Genomic DNA, 17658 nt, shown 5'->3' on the forward strand with positions numbered 1-17658 from the left:
ACAAAAATTTTTCTTTCCGCAACGTTTTGATAATTTTTCTTAAATTCGGAAAAATGATTCGAGATATGGTACCATTCTTTACACTTTCCAAACTATATATTATACATACATATTTACCACGAATAAGAAGCCAATAATATTCAGAATTCATATAATGAAATTCCGCTTGGTACCTTCGTTTTATCTGTCTGTATATCAATGTCCGCAACTGTATTTATAAAATCATACATAAGCAAACGTCAAATATTTAAAAATATGAACGTCAAGCATATCTCGTTGTGGTAATGGAGACGGTTGTGATTTAGCAACTGGATTTATTAAATCCTAATGAATAAATCTCTCAATGGAGACATAGTATTAAGTGCTCTTTTTACCTTCCTTTTATTAGCTCGGGATGTAACTATGTAATATTGATGCGCCTAAAAGATACAGCGATTTCTATTCTCAAGTTACACACCTGATGACAGTACGAATGGCAATTATAATAGGGAGGTTTTAGTTTTTTAAACTATAATTTTATTTTTTTATATGAAACTTTGCTGGTGAAACTGCAAAGAATTTACCAACGAATTAGTTAAATACTATTACTAATATAATGAAAGGAGTGATAAATAATGCAAATATATACGATTATTAACAGCCCCGCCAAGTTTTATGACGAAATTCGTGATAGTTTTGTGAAAATAGCCAAAACCGATGTAATGGAGAGAAACCCATCATTGCAAAGTCAAAGTCGCGAAACACACGTTTTTTTATTGTCTTCAAATACTTCAAGAAAAAGTATATCAGTTAAGGCAGCTTCGAAATATAATTGTAAAAACTTTTCTTTTTCTCTAACGCGCGACATTTGTAAAAAATTTTACATTTGCAATCCGGAGTTGCGATAGGTCGTTCATACAACTTTGTTCGAAACATTGCCATTTCGCCAAAAATGCCACTTTGCGACGTTTTATGAATCGCACTAATATTCCATTATGCTTATAAACACTTAACAATTGTCGCCACTTCCGTACCTTCCGAAAATTGTTTTCCAAGGCTTCTCAAAAGAACAGAAAAAACTCTTTAAATCAATTAATACATTTCATTGTGGGTTATACATTTATCGAAGTTACGATTGTTTCATTTTCTTGTTGTATATTTTTAATTGAAATAAACTGTTAAAATTTTCAATCGATGTATCGAAAATATCGATGTTTTTATACGATACATCGATATCCATCGATGCTATATTTCGATGTATCGAATCGAAAAAAACATCGACGTTTTTTTTTTTACTTGCTACCCTACATCTTTCTAGGGATTTCGAAAAAACATCGATACATCGAAAATATCGATGTTTAGCTTCGATGCATCTAAAATTTTTCTCTCGATGTATAAATCAGTGGGCGCGTTCATAAGTCGTAGCTGTTGGGTAACCGTTGGCTGTTTGTCTTAGAAACGCACAGTTGAGTAGTTGCGCTCAGCCCAACAGTTGGCAACCTTCCGCCATTATTTCCAGCGGAAAATTTTTACGCTACCTGAACTCAACGTGTTGGGCTTAGCCTAAACAGCTGATCGAAAAGACTTACGTCGCTTATATTAAATTTAACGCCGCTTTGTTAGGTGGCAGTTGCAAACAAATTTATTATATTTTATACTAGCTTATACCCGCGGGTTTCACCCCGCGCTTTTATACAAATAGGAAAAATAATTTAATGATGTTAGATTTTATTTCTGTGCCCATTTCGTTATAGCTCGTTATTTTTTAAGCGAGTTAAGGTATTTAGGCCGTTTAAAACTATTAAATTATAAAATCTCGTCTGCGCGCTAGGCATACGAAATATATCAATCCCTCTAAGTTTATCTTAAAATGTTTCCAGGTATACGACGCGTGAACGTGTAACCTTCTTGGAGGTGCCACGGCGAGTTCTAATATTTCCAACTCAAATTTAATAACCTGGCCTTCATAAAATACCACTTCTCATTACTGTAGCAAATGCCTCAAGAGAGCTTTAGATTATAAGGCCGAACCCGGCTCTCCCTTTTCCATTTAATGAAATTTATTCTGTCTTCCACAAACACTTCCAGGGATATCTGGCAAGAAAAATTAAATTTGTACTGGAAGTGCCACGCCCCTTTTTCTTATAAAACTAATCTTCTTCCATGAATTTAGAATTGATTTTACATACCCCAGTACCAAGTCCCAGTACTCTACCATGAACACCTCTAGAGATAAACAGTAAGAGTAAGTAAGATTTGTACGGCAGGAACCATGTCCCCTTTTCGAATAACGCAAATTCTTCTCTTTGAGTATGGAATTAATTTTGTATACACATCTCGGTGCCAAGTTCCAGTCCTCTGCAATAAACACCTCCAGAAATATGCAGCATAGAAAAATCAATTTGCATGGGAGTTGCCACACCACCTTTTCCAATAACTCTCATTTTTCTCCATGAGTATGGTATTAGTTTCACATACATACACGCATACATATGTATTTCCATACCAACCTTTAGTGCTTTACCCCAAACATTTGAAGAGATATGCAATATGAAACTTTCATTCAGTATGGGAGGTGCTACGCCTCTTTTCCAAAAACGTCCATTTTTCTCCGTGCATATGAACATGATTTCACACAGTGTTGGCAAACTGTTAATCTGATTAACGATTAAAATGTTAATCGCGTTTGTCGATTAAAATTAATTAGTCGTAATCAACTGTACGATTAATGATAACATTTTTTTAATCGTTAATCGCTGGCTGCGATTACGTTTAATTAATTTAAAACATTAATCGTTAATCCAATTAAAAATAAAATCTGATTAATTTGTCTAGTTTGTCCGAGTTTCAAACCAAATACAAGTTATAAAAATTATTTTGTGTTTTACGCGCGTAATATAAGAAAATAATAATTATTGTTATTAGTAATACATAAACTGGGAACTTTTACAAACCTAGTTTGCAAAACGTTTGTTGGTATATATCTTAATGAAAATGCACACCAGATTGCTTAGATTGATGAGGAAACCCGACTTAGCCATACCGGATTAACTTGCTTTGTGTGCACAGGGAAATTCCAGCATAACTTAATTAATCACCAAACTTACTTGATCAAATTAAGAGTTAATGATTAAAAAATAATTTTTTAATCGCGGTTATAATTAACTGTTTAGTCGGATTAAAATTAATCATGATTAACTGAAATCAGATTGAATTTAATCGAATTAACTAACTAATTAAAACATCAATCGATTAATGCCAACATTGATTTCACATACATATCACTATACCAAGTTTCAGTTCTCTCCCACAAATACTTCCAGCGATATGTATGTAATATGAAAATTCCAATTTGTATGGGAGGGGCCTTGAGTTATCGGACTTGCTTTCAGTCTAAGACCATCCTTCCGAAATCCGTAGTAAGTGTACTAAATTTCGCTCTGATCGGAAAACCGGTTAAGGAAGTAGCCTATTTTTTATCCAGGTCATAAACCATCTTTGAGCAAAATTTCATTTTCAAGCAGGTGGCAATTCTTAAAAAAGTAGCCCATTTTCCAGTCTAGGTCATAAGCTACCTGTGTGCAAACTTTCATGCAAATCAGTTCAGTCATTTCCACGTATTAATTTAATTAAACATTCCTAATACGTGATAACTCTTAAAATAGTAGCCTATTTTCCAACATAGGTCATAAGCTATCTCTGTGCGAAATGTCATGCAAATCTTTTCAGTCGTTTCCGCGTATTAATTTAATTAAAACTTTTTTGACAGGTGGCAACTCTTCCAAAAAATTAGCCTATTTTCCACTGTAGGTCATAAGCTATCTGCTTGCAAAATTTCATGCAAATCCGTTCAGGCTTTTCCGCGTATTGATTTAATTAAACTTTTTAGCAGGCGGTAACTCTTAAAAAAGTAGCCTATTTTTCAACCTAGCTCATAAGCTATCTGTGTAAAAACTTCCATGCAAATCAGTTCACTCATTTCCGCGTATTAATTAAATTAAACATTTCTAACAGTTGGCAACTCTTAAGAAAGGTAGCCTACTTTCTAACCTAGGTCATAAGCTATCTGTGTGCAAAATTTCATGCAAATTCATTCAGTCGTTCCCGCATATTAAATAAATGAAACTTTTTTAACAGGTGGCAACTCTTAAAAAATTAGCCTATTAACCAATCTGGCCCATAGGCTATCTGCGTACAAAATTTCATGCAAATCCGTGTAGTCGTTTCCGCGTGATGATTTCCCAAACATCCAAACATACAAACTTTCACATTTATAATATTTATAAGATATAATATTTATAAGATATAATATTTATAAGATAAGATTACTGACGTGATAAAGTAACTAAAATATTTTATAATAATAATACTCCATTCTGTCTCATTTGCTCACACAATTTGAGAAACTGTGCAGTGTAAACAAATACAACTTCTCTTCATCTATGCACCCAGCCTCTTCTTGCATGTCAACGGGCGCTAATGGCTCTGCCGACGGCGCCGCTAAAGAGGCCGGGAGACCTTACAATCAGATTGAGACTGCATCCGCTACTCTTCTACCCTCTTCTAATTATGCTGCTGCTGCTAGCACTTCAACTGATACTGGCTCTGTCAACGTCGATGCTAATGCTGTTATTATATCAGCTGGTACAGCTACTCATCTACCGGCAATAATGCTGCCCAACGATGCTGCTGCTAACATTTCAACTGCGACGCCAATTCCTAACGCCCCTGCCTCTCAATTTTCTTCGCCTACTTCGGTTATTGTTGACAACCCTCCTGCAGTTGTTGGTAACCAAAACGAATGGAAAAGAGTGCAAAATAAAAAAAAGAACAAACGAAGAAATAATAATAAAAACCAAATCAACCGAGAACGCGCTCCCAACAATGATAATGCTGAAGCAGGTACTAGCTCAAATCCGGATAGTGCTGAAAGCAACAATAATGCTGCAATTGCAAATGCCAACATTAGACCCACCCCAAATAATGGTAAACAACATAATTTACCTTTACTAGCGCAACCTTTAGTTGTTGGGTAGGCAATTCATGGTGATTTAAGTGCTGTTATGAAAAGGAAGTGGTTGCATATCTCGCCTTTCTCTGCTTCGGTTACATCCGAAAAATTAACATCGCACATTTCTCAACATACCGGGATAGACGAAAACTCTATCGTCTGTATTCCATTGGTAAAGGCTGGCGTGGATCCCAAATCTCTGCGTTATATTAACTTTAAGCTGGGTGTTGAAGCCAGCTCACTTCAAAAGCTATTGGTGCCAGAGCTATGGCCTACAAATATAGCTGTGCGGCCATTTAAATTTGGGCCAAAAAACGACGAGGTCCAACCGATGTCCAACGGCAATCGGTTGGGCCCGGTGGAACAATCAGAGGCCAAAAAATTTACATGCAAAACATGGCTGGTGTTAGAACAAAATCCCAGCTCTTGCGGCTTTTCAGTTCACATCAGGATTATGATGTCTTTGTTATCATTGAGACGTGGTTAAATGAGAACTTTAATAGCGAGGAGTTCTTCGACCCCAAGCTTTATAATGTCTTCCGCAAGGATAGAAATGCCAACCTCACTGGATGTGCTAGAGGAGGTGGAGTTCTCATCGCAGTGCACTGCAAACATCACGCTTCTGAGGTTGCACTTAATAATAATGATGCGCTGCTTGATCAACTTTGTGTTCTTATCCGAGGCACCTCAGACTAAATTTTTCTTTGTGCTTCGTATATTCCGCCCAACAGTAGCCATGACCTATATACAGCGCATGTCGACAACATCGTTGCATTGGCTCTGAACAAATTAGGAGGCGACCATCTGTGCGTGCTAGGCGATTTCAACCTTCCTAACATAAATTGGTCTCGGAATACTTCCAGTTCTTCATTAATAGCGAGTGATGTTACTAGCCTGAATGAAATATATTTAATAGATAGCTTTTTAAGCATTGATTTAGGGCAAATTAATTGTTACCCAAATCTACTTGGTCGCACCTTAGATTTAGTATTTTTAAGTAATAATTTAAACTACACATTGCTAAAATGCGATTCACCTGTGACGAAGTCTGACATGCATCATGTTCCGTTAGTCATAACTTTTGAATTTTATAAATTTGCCAAAGTTAGAAACGATACATCATATCTTTCTTTTAATTTTAAGCGTTGCAACTTTTTTGACTTGAACAATCTATTTCTAGAAATTAACTGGGATAGCTTGTTTTACAACTTAGACACTAACAGTTCTTTCGAGAAATTTAGAACAACTGTTGTGGATATTTGTAAACAGTCTATTCCTTTGGTTTCAAAAAAGAGGTACAAAGTTCCCTGGCATAATGCAGCCCTGATGAAAATTCGAAATCTGAGGAATAAGTTTTTCCGCAAGTTTAAAAATAGTAAAAATATGGTGTTCTTCGAAAAGTATAAAGAGTTTGAAAAGAAGTTCGCTTGTCTAGATAAATTTTTGCACAGAAATTACATTTTAAGTTTTGAAGAAAACTTAAAAACAAATCTAAAATCGTTTTGGAGTTTTGTTAAGTCAAAAAAGTCTGTGTCGAATATTCCGTCCTCTCTCTTCCTTGGCGACAAAGCTGTTGATTCTCCTGCTGATGCGGCAAATCTGTTCGCTGAGTTTTTCATGGCCAACTTCGCGTCTGACTCTGATAACGGTGAAGACATTCGTTTCAACATACAACCATCAATTGATTTTGGAAATCTTAAACTTTCTTCCGAAGATATCGTTAGTGGCATCTCTCGACTTAAACAGTCATCAAATACCGATGTTGATGGTCTGTCTGCAATTTTGTTTAAGCAGTGCGAAGCTCTTGTTTATCCTCTCTTATTAATATTTAATAGTTCCCTGTCCTCGGGCACTTTCATTGATCCGTGGAAAGTGGCTTTTGTTACACCTATTTTCAAGAGTGGCAATAAAAATGACATTAGCAATTACAGACCCATTTCAAAACTTTCCGCCACGTCAAAGCTTTTTGAATGCATCATCCAGGAAAAATTAATATTTTTCGTTAAGAATATGGTATGCCCAGAGCAACATGGCTTTCTTCCGGGACGCTCAACTGTGACTAACCTAGCTATTTTTTCTGATGACTGCATTGCAGCTTTTCAGTCTGGATGTCAGGTTGACACAGTATATACGGACTTTTCTAAAGCATTTGATCGGGTTTCCCATGTAGTCCTGGTCAATAAGCTTGCCTGTATGGGTTTCCACTCAGTGTTTCTAAACTGGATTGAATCGTACCTACGAAATCGCAGTTGTAGGGTCATTGTGGACAATGTCAGGTCTTCTCCTTTCGTTGCCTGCTCTGGTGTTCCACAGGGAAGCATCTTAGGTCCACTTTTCTTCTTATTGTTTATTAATGACATTCGCTCCTGTTTTTCTACAGTAAAATTTTTACTATATGCGGATGATTTAAAAATTTATTCACCCATTTACAGTCACCATGACTCTGAACTGATGCAATTAGATTTGGATAATTTAAGTACATGGTGTAATAGCAATCGGTTAACTCTTAATTTAAAAAAATGTTTTCAGATTACTTTTTCAAAACGCGTTAACGTCATTGAAACCTCATACCATTTATCTAACTCGCCCCTTACAAGGGTTAGTGAAATAATAGATCTGGGGGTAACTTTTGACTCCAAATTTACTTTCGCAAAACATATCAACCTTTGCATTTCGAAATCGTATGCCATGCTTGCTCTCTTCTTGAGGATTTTATTTTTCTCGAGAAAAAAATCCTCCAATTCTAAACACTCGGGGAGTAAATTTTTCATCGAAAATTCGGGAGTAGGAAATTCGAACTTCGAAACAGCTGTTTCATACATCTTTGACAGGCGCAAATTATTTGAAAAAGTTTTTTATTTTCAGTAAAAGTTTAAAGATTGGTGAAAAAACAGGAAAAAAGTCTAAAACAATGCACACTATAGCTTTCCGAATGGTTGCAGAGGAAGAAGCTGCTGAATTGGAGGATAATATTCTGCCACAAAGAGCTGTAAGGAGACATTTGCGCGATAAGACAAATCCGCTCGAGTTGCCGCAATCTTTGTGCGTTCAACAACCTTTTTTTATTAATATTTGCATAATTTTTTAATTTTTTTAGATTTGAGAAGTACTATAGAGTAAATAAAGCTGCTTTCAAATATTTACTCGACGTCCTGGTATTGCACACGCGGGAAAGGAAAAAGCTATGTGGCGTTTCGGCTATTATTAAACTTAGCGCATCTTTGCGCTTTTTTGCTGAAGGCTGATACCAAACAGGAATCGGGAAACATGTAGACGTCTCTCTGGCTCAATCAACCTTCAGCAAAGTCCTCGAAGAAGTTCTGGAAGTTTTCGAAACCCATTTATGTCCAAAGTGGATAAAAGTATGTAAAGCTGAAGAAAGACGGCAAATATCGCTACAATTTTTTCAGAAGCACAGCATTCCGAGCGTTGTGGGATGTATTGACGGTACGCATGTGCGTATCATTGCACCTTCTCATAACCAGCATTTATATTATAACAGAGAGGGATACTATAGTTTAAATGTTATGCTTGTAGGTTACTTTGATTATAATTTGCAAAACGTATTCAACTAATTTAAACTTATCTATAGATGTGCGACCATGAGCTTCGAATTCAATATGTAGACGCCTCGCATCCTGGTGCTGCTCACGACTCCTTTGTGTGGAACAACAGTGCATTAAGAATTCACTTCGAACAAGAGTATTTGCGGAATTCAGGAAATTTTTGGCTCCTAGGTAAATGTAGTGAATGTGAAATTAGACCGCAAATTATTATACCCAAATATCGTCGTATAGGAGATGCCAGCTATCCATTGGAGCCATGGCTTTTGGCGCCCTACAGATCACCAGGAGATGATTCGTCGGAAATGAAGTTCAACGAAGCTCACTCGCAATGATTAAAAAGTAGGCTAACTTTTGGCTTAGGTTAGTCCAGATGGTGAAAATGAACTTGGACTTATTCATTTTCACCATCTACGCTAACCTGCGCCAAAAGTTAGCCTAGTTTTTAATCACCTTATTCTTGACTAAGTCCAAGCTAAGTTTAAGTTGAGTTGGAGAAACCAGCCCTAAGAATTTTATTGGAGTATGCAGTTTTGTAGCTGATTCTATTTCAGTGTAGTCATTACGTGAATAGGACTTATCGTTCATTTTTGGCAATTTTAACGCACGAACCAAATTTATTTTTATATGGAAGAAAACGGGCGATACCGTCAACAAAAAAATTGCCAAAAATAAACGATAAGTCCTATTCGCGTAATGACTACACTGAAATAGAATCGGATTATTTGATACTTTTTTGAAATTCGACGAACTGTTGCGAATTTTGTAAAAAATTTGCAAGATTGATTTATATAGTTATTGCTATAGAATGAGCTGTATTTTAATTGAAAATTAATAAATACTTCTGTAAGTAACTGTATGCGTATTCTCGAAACAAAAAAAAAAAATCAGCCTTCTATAATAAAATCACATTTCATTGCATCAAAACTCTTAAAAGACTACCAAAACTATTAAAAGATTAACATTGTTATTTAGTTGCATATTTGGATAATTCCTCTATCTCCCGCAGCAATAGATTTTCCTCTAGTTTTGCCTCGATTTCCTGAGTCTAAGCTTTTCCATAGTTACATTATGGCGTTTAATTTCTTCTAGCTCAGGAGATTTTATTTGTTCCATCGTTTTAAAATGTTGTTTTTGGACAACATACAAGCTGTCAAGCGTCCGATATAGCTTCTTCATGCTTCGCTCTTGCTCAATCATACCGTTCTTTAATATATTACACATTTCGCGCTGAATATTAAGCTCTTCGGCTAACACACCAGAAGCATGGCCTTTTTGCTTTGGCACGTCCTTTCGCACAGGTGTAGGCTTACAAAATTTCACTGAACTATGCTCGTTTTCGCCAATACCACATATTTCAATTTCCTCCTCTATTTCTTCAAATGCTTCATTTCGTGTAGTTATTGTTTCCTGTCGTTGCGGTAGTGTTTCTTCTCGTTGAGATAGTGTTTTTTCTCGTTGAGGTAGTGGTTCTTCTGTTTCGTCTGTCTCAACCACGTCCAATCCAAAGGGCTTTGCTACACCTATCAACGATTCTTTCATTCCAATCAATTCAAATATCGCACTCTCGGTGGCAGAGAATTTGTACTCAATATTAGGACCACCACCTGTGCCTTTTCTTTGCCTGTTGTTGTTGGCTGCTTTCTGCCGGACGTATTTTTTCTGATCTGCCCAAACCTGAGATATTGGGCATTAATTTATTCGAACAAAGTATATTCAGCATAAGTAGCTACCTTTTTCCACTCTGCAACATTTTTAGATGGTGGGCCAGCCGAATTCAGTTCGGCTTCGGCTTTGCGCCAAAATCTGTTTAAGTCCTCCTTGCTGCCCCTATAAAACCCACGCGCAATGCCAGGATTACCTTGCATAAGGTTTATGAGTATCTCTAATTGGTTCTTGTTTGTAGTTTTTGACCTAAAAAATGGTTTAACATTGTTTTCTATTAAAAAGTTCGCAAATACTTACATTTTTGGGTACTGCTCCCTCACACTTTTCTGGCGGAAAATTTATTTAAAACTGTCATCACATTCTCCCTTTGATTTGCATTCGTGATAGCTACTTTTTCCCGAAATACATTTTCCCTTTTCCGAAGTTCGTTTAGAATAGGAGGAAAGGGAGAAGAAAAAAAAATCCTCTGGGAAATTTTTATTCATGATAGGAGGAAAGGAAAAAGATAGAAAATCCCCGGGGAGTTCCTATTCAGAATCGGGCTGTATATGTTTTGAAGATGTTTGCTATATAATTTTACACTGTTTAATACATTGTAACATTGAACGATTTTTTCGACACGGCGGCCGCTCAGCGTAGAATTCTAAATAGTATCGGCGCAACTATCTCTATTTGTTGCAATTTCATTTTTTTACATTTATCAGCTGTTCATTTGGCAGCATATTCATCAAGCCGTTTCTAAGACGTAATTGTTGGGTTCAACAGTTGCCAGCAGTTTCGTAGCAGATGAGCTAAACAGCTACGTCTTATGAACGCGACAAGTGTTGCCGTTGCAGCCCTTTGGTGGCTTGGTACCACATTCTTTTTTGGCCACACAAATTTAAAATTGCCCCTAGCCCTTTGGAAAATCTATTCATACTTGACATGAAAAAGTTGTATATACTTAATATTTTCTCGTTTTTTTCATTTATGTATGAAATGAATTTTTAAGCTAAGAAAGACTGATATATACATGTATATATATCAGTGGTGAACAGCGTCGACAGAGCTACCAATACAAGCGCAAAATTGTTGTCTTAGTATACTAGCAAACGCAAACTAATTCGCTGTTAGCATCGCAACAGTTCGCTAGCTGCGCACACACGTCCTCTATGTGAAAACCGAGTAGCTCCCGGAGACTCCCGCGTGCACCACTGATATTTATGTATGTGTGTATATGCATTGCATGTTCCTTCCCTGTTGGGAAACCCCGAACTGCTGAACCAAATTTGTAGTCCCGTACTAGATCTTTATCGCCAAAAACGAACCAGTCCGATAGTAACTAGATCGCCACCAGTTCAAGAGCAGCGATATGTGGTACTTTTAAAAAACAATTTTAGGAATCTATATCTAAACTGACGAATTTAGAACTGGTTCAAAACTATAGAAAAAGGGATGCAGAACGAACTAGATCTCATCTGGCGAATTTTGAACTAGTTCGAAACTACTGAAAAAGGGATGCAGCGGGGGGCTTGTTTACTTTAAATAGATTTTTGCTTGGCGGGTTTTTCGTTCAAATACGCTTCCAGTCTGCACGTCGCAAATGCTTTTTCATAGTTTGGTAATACAAAACTAATATTTGTGTTAACATCTTAACATTATGGGACCTTCTGGAATATAACCAATAACAGTCAGCACCTGTGTTTTCAAATGCACAATTTAATTTACATTCATTCAAATAAATTTGATTTCAGATTGAAAATACATTTCTCTGCAAATAATAAAAATTGCTATCATGGTAACCCAAAAAGAAAACATCTTGTTACTTTTTTCGTTTACAACTGGTTCGAAACTATAGAAAATGGGGTGCAAAGCGAACTAGATCCCATATGTCGAATTTAGGACTGGTTCTGAACTATAGAAAAGGTAATGCTGCGGGGGACAATTTCCAATTCCTATGACATCGCTGTGTTAAATTCGCCAGTTGTTTGCATGCAAAAGAGATTTATAGTGAACTAGTAGTGGTTCTAAATGTACTACGAGCGCACCAGTTCAAAACTAGAGACTTTCCCCACAGGGTTACGTTTCTATATAAACTATAAAAGTGTTAGGGCCATTAACTTATCTATTAACGACCTAACTATACATTTAAATAGATAAGTTTACGGCTCTTAATATGCATCCAGCATGCTGGCACTATCATGTGTTGGTGCCAGCCGATTGACCGTGTATGTTCTTGTGGTGTTTTTGTACCGGCTGCTGTTGCGACATCAAAAACGATTTGAAAATTTTATGATTGTACCAGCACACTGGTGTCGCGAATCGTGAAATAAGCTCGTTTCTTTATATATTTTACCGAAAATATTATGAAATTTCGGCTCTAATCATTTCGGTCTTTCTTATACCTCATTTGTAAAGAAATAAATATTGTACCAGCAAGCTGGTATGTTACATGCTTCGAGCCGAGTTAGTGATTCTAACAACTTGATGGTGCCAGCAAGCTGGCATAGAGTTTTTGCCCTTTTATATATACATGCATGGAAGTAAAAAATTTTAGCTACCATTCTTAGGGCCGATTACTCAATGTCTGGTTAACACTTATCTCCGGTTAAACATTGTTATCGACGTAATCGACTCCATTCATATAACAGGTAGTCGGTAACGTCGATAACGATGTTTAACCAGAGGTTAGTGTTAACCAGACTTTGAGTAACCGGCCCTTAGCCACAACGTATTTTTTTTTAACTCTTTAGCCCTTTTTAAAAGGAATTTAGCTACCACTAAAAATGATTCGCGGCAACACTGGTGTAAATAGTCGAAAGACGCATCGATGTTTTGTGTAAACTTAAAGGCCCCGCACATGCATTGATTTATCGGCCAACAAGCGGGCCTTCCGCTACCCTGCAAGAAGCATCGTATCGGTTAAATTATGATTATCGGTTAAATTAATGGCAAAACTGACTAAAACTTTTCGTCAGTTTAGCGGTTAGTTTTGTATCATGGTGTTGTCAGTAGCGACGTGTTTGTTGTGACTTTGACAAGATCGGCATGCTTATTTTCAGTGCTGCCGATTTTAATTTTTATATACTATTCGTTGGGAAATAGTATCTAAAATACTCCATTTTAGTAATTCGTTTTATCACGATTTTTAAAGAAGTTGGTGTTTTCAGAATAATATTAATATTTAAAACTGCTGGATTTGTATCATTTTTGTCCTCAAAAAGTAGAAAAATAAAACATATCGTGGTTATCAATGGAAAAAAGTACACAAAAATTTTATGGAAAGGCGATTTTTTATATTAAATAACTTTTGCTGCATTGTCATAATATTGAGCCAAATAAACTACTGATACACTAGAATCGAGTGGTTGCATGGTTGAATTAATTAAGTTTTAATCTATTTAGAAAATCATTTACAGTCTTATAGGAAATTGCCTTAGTTTACGACTTTTACTTGTTTAAAGTTACAATATATGTCCAAGCTGTGTGGAGCTGCCGATACAAACATATATTCAGGCTTATAAGCCTGTAATTATACATTTTTAACCGACTTCCAAAAAAGTAGGAGGTTATCAGTTCGTCGGAATATTTTTATATTTTTTTATTTTATTTTTATTTTATTTTTTTATGTATGTTACCGCATAACTTTGGATCACGTCAACCGATTTCGATAATTCTTTTTGCAGACTTCTTTTTTCTAGACTTCACCAGGGATCGAACCTGCGTAATCGATGTGCAAAGTCAGAAGCGTTAACCACTGAGCTATGTACACCCCGTAAACTCTTGTTGCTAATTCATTGTCCTTATTCAAGCAACTAGTATCAAGTGCAGCTGATTTGCCGTTAGTTAAACTTGACAGCGTGGCTGTTGTTGTCAATTCTATACATCCATTTGCTTATTTGCTTTATTGTATAGTTTCAGGCAGGCTCTTCCTAAACTATGTATTTGTCAATGTTTGTGGCTTATTAACATTTTATTTTTAATATTTTTTATTGAGCTTTGTACCACGATTGTTTATTACCGAGATTGTTTACGGGGTGAACATAGCTCAGGTTCGATCCCTGCTGGAGTCTAGAAAAAAGAAGTCTTATGAGGAGATGTGGTGATCTCCGAAATAGCTGCTATAACTTCTACCGCTTAGACTTTGTTGCTTTTTCAATTTTTCCTAATAAACAATAATAAAAATATTAAAAATAAAATGTTACTAAGCCACAATAACATTGACACAAGTAGAGTTTGTTAAGGTGTTTTTTTTTATATGTAAAAATGTACTGTCGAATATTAACTTGATTTCGCAAGCTTTTTCAGGGGTACTGAGTTCAGAAAATTCTTCTATTTTTTCATAGGGGTCTGAAAAAAAATTCCTACTAAAAATAAATTCCTCGGCGCCGTTTGGTCTTTCTACCTCCATTCCTAGGTTCTGCTGGAGTCCCACGTTGGCGTTGCCCTGTATTTCAGCATTGTAGTCACTGACTCCACAGTCGGCCTAAGCACACCGGCCTCAAATGTTTTCTTCTCTATCCACATAGCGCTAAATAAGGTTTTTTGCAATTTTTTTTATATACAAATTAAATACATTAATTCTTTCTTTAAATTCACCGACTTCTTCTCTATTTTGCACCACAGCTAACAATAAAGTAAAATTTTCTTTGATGTATGTGTGTATGTACATATGTATGCGAGCGTACAATCGATAGTTTCTTTTTGATATGGTCAGCCATTTTTTGCAGGGTAGAAGTTTGTGGTAAATAAGACGTGTGTAGGCAAGTTGGCAAAACTACGTCAAGTTGTTCGTCAGGTTGGAGAAAAATCAAAAATTTTTGATTTTTGAGGCTGGTTGGTAAACTTGTTGCTCGGTGCGGTAGCAATAACAAAGACACAAAAATCAGAAGCATTCCTAGCATAGCTTAAAACTTTACCAGTGCTGTTGTGTTGTTCACAATCCAAAAACTGTCACTCAAATGAAATCGGCCAACTGGTTGGTGCGTTTGTAGGGAATTTCGTTAAGTAGGTTAGTCAACTGGTTGGCCAATAAATCAATGCGTGTGTCGGGCCTTTTACAGCTCAAGCAAAGCATAACAAGGTAGAAGTGATTTTGACATTTCTCTCTTTTGAACTGCGACTGAAATGTCAACTATTGACACTAGCCTATTCAAAATTTTAATTATTTTTAATTTAAATTTTCAATTGTGAGCTGTGCGACTGATTTTAAATACATAATAAAATGAAAAGGAGCCAAGAACCAGTACAACAAACTGGTGCGTTATTTTAAACCTCCAACCGAACCGAATATGAAAAGAAAATCTCCCACTCATTTACATGGATAGCCCAAATTTCAAGTGGTGGTCTGATAAAACCTAAACCAGAATTCCTTGTTGACAAAAACTGAAAGTAATTTTTAATAAATTTAATGGAAAGGAAATTCCGAATTGCAAAAATTTATTATCTAAATTATTGAAGTTAAGTACTGATGTAAATTTCGAAGAATCAAACTTTTTTTAAAGGTCTAATATACTTTAGAGCAGGGGTGGGCAAGGCCGAGGCCGAAAAGAGCCACATGTAAATTCTAAATGCTACAAAGGGCCACAAAAAAAAAAAAATCATTTTTAAATAAAAGTTATTAGAAATGAAAAATATTTGATAATTTTATTATTATTCTAATGTACGTAAGATAGATATTAAAGAAAATTGAAAAGATCCTTTTGGCCAAATTTGCAAAATCTGGTTTTACGCCAGTTAAAGCCAATCGTAACAGTTCTGTTAAATGTTGGTTAGTCAATAGATACGTTCATTTAAAATTTCTAGTAAAAAATTTCCAACAGAAAATTTCCAGAAAAATGTCATCTGTTCTATCACAAGAGAAAAATATCCAGAATAGTATGCGAACAGAAAATTTGCAGAAAATTGCAACAGCTGATAGAAATTTTGTTTACATTCAAAACTATAAAATCGAAAACGTAAGAAAAGAAATCCCGAAGTCTTATCCTGACACAGTTCACTGACTAAACGAATAATTACTTACTTCTTACAAGTATAATTAGTCGCATTTTACTATTTTAACTTCCAAACCATCAGATTCAATTTAGGGATTTGCGTAAATTCCAACCATCTGTTTTTGATCAGCTGTTTTCTTGTTGGCGAATTGCTATTGGTAAAAATTTTTCCAGGGAGGGAGTTTTCACCTGTATTGAACCTCCCACTCCCCTCATGTAATAAATTGTAAGATTTAATTGATCCCTCTCCCCCCGCCGCAGATGTTACGTAAGATTAAAAATCCCCTAGACATGTTTTTTCAATTAAACATTAGAAAATACTATATATTTCCATCAAACAAATATAGTATGTATGCCTAGTCAGTCTTAAAAACTTCATTACATAGTTATACTAGTCATTCTTTGTTGTCGGTATCTTTGGTCCACGGTTCAGCCAGTCAATCTGAAAGAGGAGGGTGACAGGTAATAAGGTCAATGGAAATAAGGTCAATTGACCCCACCCTGGTGCGAAATAAAGTCAATTGACATTATTACCTTTTCAAAAGCGAAATAAGGTCAACAAATATTTGGAAATAAAGTCATTGACGCTATTTCCTCATTCAAATGGAAATAGCGTCAACAATGCTTAAAGTATGTCGATTCATAGAAAAAAATGTTGTTCTTACAATAACCATTGCCCCGTAAGTGTTGTTTTTTATACCCGAGCGCACTTATGCACAAGGGTATTATAACTTTGTTCACATAGGGGTTGTTTGTAACAGGCAAAACGAATCGAGATAGATATAGACAAATGTATATATAAATGATCAGGATGACGTCCGTCCGTCTGTCCGTCCGTCTGTGCACACGATAACTCGAGTAAAAATTAATATATATTAACTAAACTTGGTACGTGTACTTCTTTCGGGCGTAGGACGGATGGTATTGAAAATGGGAAAAATCGGACAATAACCACGCCTACCTCCCATATAACGGTAATTTTCAGAAATACGAAAACTGCGATATTTTAGTAACTACTGAAGATTCTTCTTCTCCTTTTTTGGCGCTGTAACCGCCTAAGCGATTTTGGCCGAGTTCAGCAAAGCACGCCAGTCGTTTCTCCTCTGTGCCAACTGACGCCAATTGGAAACGCCAAGTGAAGCCAAGTCCTTTTCCACCTGATCTTTCCATCGCAGTGGGGGCCTCCCTCTTCCTCTGCTACCACCAGCGGGTTCCGAGTTGAATACTTTCAGAGCTGGAGCGTCGGTGTCCATTCGAACGACATGACCAAGCCAGCGAAGCCGCTGTATTTTAATTCACTGCACTATGTCCATATCGTTGTCAAGCTCATACAGCTCATAGTTCCATCGTCTGCGGTACTCGCCGTCGCCAACGCGTAAAGGACCGTAAATGTTCCGCAAAATCTTTCTCTCAAACAACCCAAGAGCCGCCTCATCGGATGTTGTCATTGTCCATGCTTCTGCGC

The 17658-nt window shown here is 36.3% G+C and overlaps 1 protein-coding gene across 1 annotated transcript; it reads right to left on the bottom strand.

Moving 5' to 3' along the window:
- Positions 1 to 9576: 9576 nt before the first annotated feature.
- Positions 9577 to 14727, bottom strand: LOC118734680. Its single transcript, XM_036464391.1, has 3 exons — positions 14636 to 14727; positions 10287 to 10467; positions 9577 to 10230 (listed from the first exon to the last, which is right to left on the bottom strand). The coding sequence occupies exons 1-3, from the start codon at positions 14725 to 14727 to the stop codon at positions 9577 to 9579; spliced, it is 927 nt and encodes a 308-aa protein (XP_036320284.1).
- Between the last annotated feature and the right edge of the window lie 2931 nt (positions 14728 to 17658).

This window comes from Rhagoletis pomonella, unplaced genomic scaffold (assembly GCF_013731165.1).
Source record: "Rhagoletis pomonella isolate Grant_MI unplaced genomic scaffold, Rhpom_1.0 Rhpom_scaffold_00001, whole genome shotgun sequence".
Classification (NCBI taxonomy): domain Eukaryota; kingdom Metazoa; phylum Arthropoda; class Insecta; order Diptera; family Tephritidae; genus Rhagoletis; species Rhagoletis pomonella.

Bases quoted from the DNA above. Each gene is read 5' to 3' on its own strand.
- LOC118734680 (XM_036464391.1), bottom strand. From the start codon at position 14,727: ATGTGGATAGAGAAGAAAACATTTGAGGCCGGTGTGCTTAGGCCGACT. The intron at 10,468-14,635 runs GTGGGACTCCAG...ACCATTTTTTAG, and splicing joins AAATACAGGGCAACGCCAAC to GTCAAAAACTACAAACAAGA. The intron at 10,231-10,286 runs GTAGCTACTTAT...CCAATATCTCAG, and splicing joins ATGTTGCAGAGTGGAAAAAG to GTTTGGGCAGATCAGAAAAA.